The 9,073-nt window shown below is 30.7% G+C and overlaps 1 protein-coding gene across 1 annotated transcript; it reads left to right on the top strand.

The window, feature by feature from the left end:
• The first annotated feature begins 675 nt into the window (after positions 1 to 675).
• On the top strand, positions 676 to 4,310 carry LOC105162057 (peroxidase 64). Its single transcript, XM_011079962.3, has 4 exons — positions 676 to 987; positions 1,332 to 1,520; positions 2,902 to 3,064; positions 3,681 to 4,310. The coding sequence occupies exons 1-4, from the start codon at positions 781 to 783 to the stop codon at positions 4,073 to 4,075; spliced, it is 954 nt and encodes a 317-aa protein (XP_011078264.1). The 5' UTR covers positions 676 to 780; the 3' UTR covers positions 4,076 to 4,310.
• The last annotated feature ends 4,763 nt before the right edge of the window (positions 4,311 to 9,073 follow it).

Consider the following 9,073-nt stretch of genomic DNA (forward strand, 5'->3'; position numbering starts at 1 on the left):
AATGGAGTAATTAACGTAGGAAAAACTTAAATATGAGGACCTTTTAAAAATATGAGAAAAAAGTGTAGACCACCTATTTTATGGGACGAAAAATACAATTTTGTCTAATAATTTTTCTTTTTATATAAATATAACAACAAAAGCCGATGTGGTCTAGTTTAGTTGACGAAATTGAGACTTCATAATCAAGAGGTCATGAGTTTCAACCACACCAATTAATTGATTAATTATACATATTTGATATTCCCAATATTAATAATTGATGTATATTAATTATTGAGGATTGAAATGTACAGAATGTAATTGTAATCATTTAATAAAAAAAAACCGCAATAATGGAATAAACTGTTGTTCAAAATATCCAACTTAAATAATCATAATTACCGACGTGCAATCAGTAATTAAACCAAACAATCATCATCCATCTGTTTATCTTTCGTCTCGCAAATTATGAATCCAGACAAAATATATGTTTTTAACCATGCATGGGAGCAGTCATTATGCACCTTTGGCCAACATCGATCAAAACAGACAAAAGCAGTAAGTGGGGTGACATGGATTAATAATAATTCTCATCCAACGATGCTTGGAAAACACGACTTCATCAACATATATATATAACGCACAAGAATCGCCAAGACAATCGAATCCCTCAATCATCGGCTTTTTCCCTCTCTTTTTTCTCTTTTCTCTCTCTCTCTCTCTCCCTCTCTCTACGTATATATATATATGCCCATAAATAATTGTACAGACACATAACACATAGATAACGATATAGATATGGGCTTGATGCAGGTAGCATTGTTGTGCTCATTGACGATCCTCTCACTCAGTTCACTTTCGAATTCACTGAGTTCGAATTACTACCACAAATCATGTCCCAAAGTTGAGTCCATCGTCGCTAAGGTCGTTCGCGATGCAACGTCGAGAGACAAAACGGTGCCCGCAGCGCTTCTCAGGATGCATTTCCACGATTGTTTTATAAGGGTAATTAGTGAGCATTTCAACAATGTTTTAGTTCCGCTATATATAGTGAATTTAGGGGTGGAAATTGCAATTTTTGTCCTGTTATTTAGGGGTGGATTTGCAATTTTTGTCCTGTTATTTAGGGGGTCTCTGAAAATTTGGCAATTTTGATTCCATATTCTCGGAAAAAACCTTAAGTTACGGGATGAAAATTACAAGTTTTCCAAGATGGCAGGAGAAATTTCAAGAGCATGTTCAACTTTAAGTAAAAAAGCAGACGAAAAGGGAGTAATTAAGCCGCAATCTTTTTGTGATTAATTATTATAATGATGATGATTAATTAGTGAATTTGTAACGTTGAAAAGGGTTGTGATGGGTCTGTGTTGCTGGAGTCGAGGGGAGGGAACAAAGCAGAAAGGGATGGACCTCCAAACCGTTCGCTGCATGCGTTTTATGTGATAGAAGGCGCAAAGAAAGCAGTGGAAGCTGTGTGCCCTGGCATCGTCTCCTGCGCTGATATCTTGGCCTTCGCCGCTAGAGATTCTGTCGTCCTGGTTAGAAAATCATCATCTCCATCTCATGCATATGTATTGGGTAAATTACATTGACGCTTACACCAACATTCCCTGCATTTTATAAAATTATGAATACGTCCTTTGAGATTGTAGTCCTAATTATAAATAGGATTAAATGTATATCTGATCCCATAACTTAGATTATTTGATTTTTTCGTTTTTTAGCTTTTTGAAATATGTAGCATTTTTGTCCAACTTCTTTTCAATTTTCATATTTTTAATTTTTTTGTTCATCGGAGTTCACCTCCACTAACAAAAAGGATGAATTCAAGCAAAAAAAAGGGTTGAAATTGCAAAATTAAAAAGATAAAAAACTAAAATACTACCTTAAAAAGTTAAAGCACAAAGTACTAACAGAAATGAGCCAATAGGATCAAAAGGCCCAATTTTAAAATGTATTTAAACCTTACAGATACGCTCCCTATTTTGTGATGAAATTTTAAGCAAATCCCCCTCTAAAGTACATTTCACAACCACCCCTTAGGTGGTATAATTATAATTTTACAAAGAATAATGAGTATTTGTGTAATTAAATCTAAAAAATTACTCTTAGTTATTTGCTTATTTTTTATGAACTGTAACTAAAAGTTTTTCATCCATGCAAAGAGGATTTCTACCTTGTCTAATTTTTTGTTTTTGGGTTTAGCATATACTATATATAGAAGTTAATTATAACCACTACTCACCTAAAAAACTTTACCACCAGAGCCCTTTATTCTTTGTTGTGACACACATCAACCAAAATTATAATCTTCATCTTTTAATTATATGGGGTGATAATTTTATTTCTATTGAAATTTAATTTGACAATTTAAACTTGTAATCGAAAGAAAATAACACATGAAGGATAACATCCGCTAAAATTACGAATTTGACCTGCATTTGAGGCTCGTGTGAAAAGCTCACACACCAAATTCCTCTAGATTTGCAATTTTCGACAATTTCTTTAAATTGAAGGTGGTGTACAAGATATAATGATATTGACTGAGGTTTAAATTAGTTGACGAAGTTAAGGTCCCATGATCTTAGAGGTCATGTGTTCGAACCCCACTTTATGCACGGAACATGTGTCCACTGAATAGTAGGTGTGTCGGTTAGATTTAGTTTGTTTGATATTATTGATCATAATATGATTGTTGTAATTCGACAGGAATAATTGTAATCAATTTATTTCAATTAATAATAATTTATCACCATTACTTTAAAAAAACAATATCATGATATTGAACATAAAATGTAATAATTCTTGTTGCAAGCCAACTTTACCTTTATTTAATTTTGCATGTTTATATTATATGCATATAAATGATAATTATTGTAGCCCAATTTATGTAAAATAATGCAATTTAAATATTGATAGTCTGGAGGGCCAAGATGGGATGTCCCAAAAGGAAGAAAGGATGGAAGGACATCAAGAGCCACTGAAACTGCACTTTTGCCTTCTCCCACTTTCAACGTTTCCCAACTTCAGAAGAGCTTTTCTCTAAGAGGCCTCTCAGTCGACGACCTTGTCGCTCTCACAGGTCACTTTTTCATTTTTATAACTTAATGTAAGTGAAAAATTAAACGACAAATTTTACATATTTTCGGGTAACATATTCTTTCCTTTAATGTTTCTTAATTTTATTAAAATTCATAATCTATGTATATATAGCAAAAGTTGACGCACTAATACAGACAAAAAATTAAATAATAATTTAAATATTATTACTAATTTTATGTATAAAATGGCAATAATTTTTCTTTTTCCGTAATAATTAATAAATATTATAGTTTTAATTACTAACTATAATTATTTTGAAAAGGGTGTGTCCAGCAAAAATTGATGGTGATAAAAAGGTTGTGCACAAAGTTGTCATGACTAAAAAATTAGTAACGCGTATGGTGACAACTCAGCGATGCGAATAATTGTTGTTAATAGGATATCTATAATGAGAATTTTATACTTGATTTTCATGATTAATAATTATAATTTGACAAAATCGAAAGTGTTGCCATTTAATATAGATTTTGAACGACAATTTTAAGATTGTCATATAATCGAAATTATTATGTTTTGTTGTAGTCACATTTTGATTACCTATTAGTAAAAGTAATTAATTAAATAAAAAAGAAATTAAGAAAAGTTAATAGTTGCAGGTGCCCACACGCTCGGGTTCTCCCACTGCTCATCTTTTCAGAATCGGATCCACAACTTCAACTCGACCCACGATGTGGACCCGACCCTACGCCCCTCCTTTGCAGCAAGTCTGAAAAGCATTTGCCCCGTGAAGAACAAGGCCAAGAATGCAGGCATCAGCATGGATCCTTCTTCCACCACCTTCGACAACACCCACTACAAACTCATACTTCAGCGCAAAACCCTATTTTCTTCGGATCAAGCTCTGCTCACCACTCCCCATACCAAAACCTTAGTTTATAAGTTTGCAACCTCCAAGAAGGCTTTCCACACTGCCTTTGCCAAATCAATGATCAAGTTGAGCAGCATCAATGGAGGACAGGAGGTCAGGAAGGATTGTAGGTTTGTAAACTGATGAGAAGACTTAAGTTCAGCTAGTCAACAGTGTGCATGTCGTCATAATGCGTTGGAAAGAACTATATATTGATATATATATATATATATATATGCCTGTTTTTTTTATTGTTTTTGTGTTGTTATGAGTGAGGAGCAATAGATCTAAATTGTAATCTATGCTAATTATGTTGAAGGGATTAATCGGGAGAAATATCATTTTTCGTCCCATAATTTAGATTTTTTTATTTTTGGTCCCTGCATTGGTTATGAAATTCTTACTTTCGATTCCGTAATTTTCAAAAAGTAACATCTTTTGTCCTATGTCACCTTCCATCAGATATTTAATAAAAAAGACCACGTGAGATCATAAAGTATATGGGACAAAAAATGCTACTTTTCTAAAGTTATGGGGCTAAAAGTAAGAATTCTATAACTAATAGGACTAAAGTGCAAAGGCCTAACAATTAGATGGTAAGCACATCATTTTCTGTTAAATATTTAATAAAAAGTGATATAGAACCAAAAATTAAATATATAAGACAAATATAAAAAGACCAAAAATTATATTATTATTTTCCCGATTAATTGCAATTTTGATCTTATAATTTGAGGACTTGACATTTTGGTTCTATAAAAATAGGAATTGACAATTAAAGGTACTACTAGTTTAAAAAAATTGGAAGTTTACAATAAATTTTGGTGGAAATTAATTTTATAACTTATCCATAATTGATTTTTGATTTGGGGATTTTCTGGTGAAAACGGTGGTGTGGGCTTTTGAAATTCAAAGTGAAAAACTTGGAGCACAGATATGCGCCATTACAATGTGAACTTAGGCCAATCCAAGCCGAAAAGTATTGTTCTTGCCACTTGATCTACTACCTAACAAAGAAAAGTTGTTGCTCGAATTAAGTTTGATCAAATTAAATTAATTATAAAGTAAGTTTATTATATTTGTTCTGTAATTGGTTATTTTTAAATTGTACATCAATCACATAGCAAGTATATTGTACTTGTGATATGATTAGTTCAAATTTAATTGAACCAAATCCAGACTAGAATTTTCCACAAACTATATATACAAATCTGTAGCAAGCTTGTAATAACTTGAGACGGATTTGTATATTTGAGTAAGCAGGGAAATAGTTTTGATTTTCTTTTTCTTTTTTTTTTTACATTAGTTGTTGTGGCATATTGTTTCTACATGCATATAATTAATAAATTTTTTACATAAAATATATTAGAAATAATATCATAAATAAAAATAAAATATACAAAGTAATACATTATATTAAAAATAAAAAAAAAGAAAAAAATTAATTTATCAATTAATGTAAAATTAAAAAACTTAAATAAGTTAGTTGTTTCATCGGTTGAAGAATATATTTTGTTTTATAAAAAATTAGTGCAACAATATCATTAACCGTCATTTGTAAGTATGAAAGGCTTTTTTTTTATATAGTATAAATGATGACATTATTTGCAATGATATTTGTGACAATTAGGGTAATGTTTTGCAATGGAGATTGCAAAAGGATCAATATATTTTGTTTTTAATTTAATTAAACATAAATATTAAATATAAAGTCCACTAATTAAAAGTTTTAATTTATAATAAAATCACGTTAAAAAATAAATTAATATTATACGTGTTTCACAATAGCAGAAAAGAGAAAAAGAGAATTCTACCAAATAAAAAAAAAAACCTAATTTGGGTAGCACTAATATCCCAGTCATCTAATTGACGGATGATAGTGAGAGGGGAGTTGGCCAATTTGGCAGTAAAACGCTTTTGTCCAAAACACGATATGCGGATTCGTTCAGACCCATACGCTAGCTATGTAGTCTACCAAACTGTAGATGCTCAAAATAGATCCGCCAAAAATCTGGGCTCGAGTTTGAGCTTAATTTTTTTAAATATATATATATATATATATGAAATCTTTTTTAAAAATATGAACTATTTTACAAGTTAAAAACATTATTCAAAATTTAAATTGGAATTAAGAAGAAAGTATTCACAAGAAGTCCAAAAAGAAGCAATGCGATGCCAAAAATGTATACGGTCATGAAAAATCATTCAGCCCAATCATTTAATGAGAAGTAACAAAAATAAAATAAAAATATAAAATATTGACCAATAATTATGATATATGGTGAATTTTCAAACAAATGCGTTTTGTTGAAGTTGATATTGAAGTATAATAAAAAAAATCATATGCATTATATTAAATATTTATTTACAAAAATATTATCAAAAAACGTACTATTGTTGATTAAACTTATTTTTAGATAATATAAATTAAAATATAATATTTTAGTATCATCTAAAATTAAAATATTAGATATTGGCTAATAATTCTAATATATGTTGAATTGTAAAATTAACGCATTTTGTTGTAATGGATATTGAAATTATGAAAATAAAATTCATAAGCATTATATAAATATATATTTATAAAAATATTATCAAAACTTACTAAATTGTTGATTAAGCTTGTTTGTGGACAATATAAATAATAAATATTGTATCTTATTGTTATCTATAATTTAAATATGAGATATTGACTAATAATTTTGATATATGGTGAATTTTGAAATAAATGCACTTAATGCATTGTATTAAATTTAAAATTGGAGATATATTGACTTATAATTCTATTATATAGTGAAAATTGAATATAGACTTGATATAATGTTGAATATGTAGTTAAATATATAAAAATATTTATATATAAAAACTTTTTAAACAAAAAGTATTGTGAGCTCACGACTCCTTAACGTAGTAATGTAGTTCTCAAGCAAGTTCGAATCAGGCACGCTCGCGAGCCGACTCAATTCATCTTGCACCCCTAGGTTCTCTTGCATCTTTCGATAAATCTTGGGGGGGGGGGGGGGGTTATAATATTTCATCAAACATGAGGGGGTATTTATAATTTTTCAAATAAGAATGAAGTATTTGTAATTATATCAAATTTCAGGAAAGATCGTTGTAATTTACCCTTTATATTAACCATCTAATGAAGTCCAATTCATTTATTTTCCAAGCCTAAGGAATTAAGTCTACTTCAAACCACGCTATTAAGTAGACCTAATTTACTGAATATTAGTAGGCCCAAATCTTGTTGACCAACCCATTATTGGAGGGTTAAAAGACTACCAACTCAGTCTCTGTCACCTTGCTGACAGGGCAACACTAAGTCTAGGGCCAATATCAATAAGCCTAAGACCCATCCACCTCATTTAATATGTACATTAGTCTTATTCTACACAAAAAACGCCAACTCACCAGAGATGGTGTCGGGAAAGACATACATGCCAACTAGATTTGATTGGTAAAACATATAGGTATCTAAATTCTTAAATTTGTGACTGATCTAACATGATTTTTTTCTACATAAATTGTCCAACAACAGAATTTTGGTAATATCTTAACTTCCCCAAACTGGCCCCCAAAACTCTGAGAATTTGCTCTAATAAATAGGGATCCACATAAGTCGAACAGACACCTAAACTTCTACAACAAGTCCACTCGAATTCTCTCCATTTCCAACACTCTACACATGTTTTTCTATAGGTTCAGCACTTCATCTTTGAACTACATATTTTAACTTATTAATATCATGTTTTATTTTTTTCGCTTGAGTTTTCTAATTATTTGGTCATAATTTTACTAACTTAGTCGTTGGAGTGTGTAACCCAATTTTGCATATTTACTCTATAATCATCTTAAAATTTTCAAGAAAATCTTTTAATTCTTGTAATATTGCAGGACTCTGGTACACACCACCATCAATTTATTAATTAACTTAATATAAAAAGTTGATCAAATTTTTACAAGCATATCAATTTTCTGGCGTTGTGTGATCGAGGTTGAGCCAATTGGGCAGACGCAACTCGCTAACTCCACGTCAGTGAGTGGATTCGCTTTACCTTGCTCCAACCAAGCTCCATCGGAATGCCTCACCAGGCATCTCATCGAATACCCAACAGAGCTTTTGGCCCTTCTCCTTAGCTCATCAATCTAATGTTTTTGCAAGGAAGAAAATAACAAATACATTATTACCAATAATTTTGAATCAAAGGCATTTTATCTGCTGAGTGCATATATATATATATATATATATATATGTAAACAAATAATATTGATTAATTTCTTTTGGATAAGTACTAATATTTTTTTTTGTTTCTATGTATAAACTTGTTAATTTTCATTTGGCAGAATAAAGCTCATTGAGGCTGTCTGCATCTACGTATAAACGGCCCTCGGGTCAATAGTCTCAATAATTCTGATATATATATATATATATATATATATACTTTATTATTAAGTGAAAGCACCACTTTGGTGTCGTACTTTTTTTTGTTTGCTAATTTTGTATATTTTTTTTAATATTTATATTTTAAGTTTTTATTTATTATCTTCCCACTCTCCCACTCTTCTACACCCCCAACCTCTCTTCTCAACTTTCACTAACTTTAACTTGAAACTCACCAATTATTATGCACGTTCTGACTGCATTGAAACAAGACTTATAATGACCACATTAAAACATGATCATCTTTTAAGACTAAACGTCATATTATTGGAGACGCGGAGTTCAAGTCATATGGGTCAAGCTTCACGAGCTTCTATATAACAACTCCCCACGAGTCAGTTCAGTCGGCTTGACAATCATTCTCCACCACCCACTAAAATTGCATAAACGTTGTACGTTTGTCGCCTATGAAATACGACACACATTATATGGACGCAATATTTAGTACAAGTCTAAATAGAACCCTCGATGTCCATTATCAGGGCTTTCAATTTGGAATATTTTTAACTCCAACCCCGAAAGATGGTCTCATAGTTGCCACCAAATGCCCAACTCAACTTCATTGGTTGATTAGTGATCTGTGGCTTTGTTGATGTATGAAAATTGCATGAGTAAAAACAACAAAGTAAGGCAAACTGAATATTTACTCTTATTCATTTAATTCAATATTACAAAACGAAAAGAAATTGCTTAAATAG

The sequence above is a fragment of the Sesamum indicum genome, linkage group LG5 (genome assembly GCF_026168435.1).
Source record: "Sesamum indicum cultivar Baizhima isolate 11 linkage group LG5, ASM2616843v1, whole genome shotgun sequence".
Taxonomy (NCBI): Eukaryota; Viridiplantae; Streptophyta; class Magnoliopsida; order Lamiales; family Pedaliaceae; genus Sesamum; species Sesamum indicum.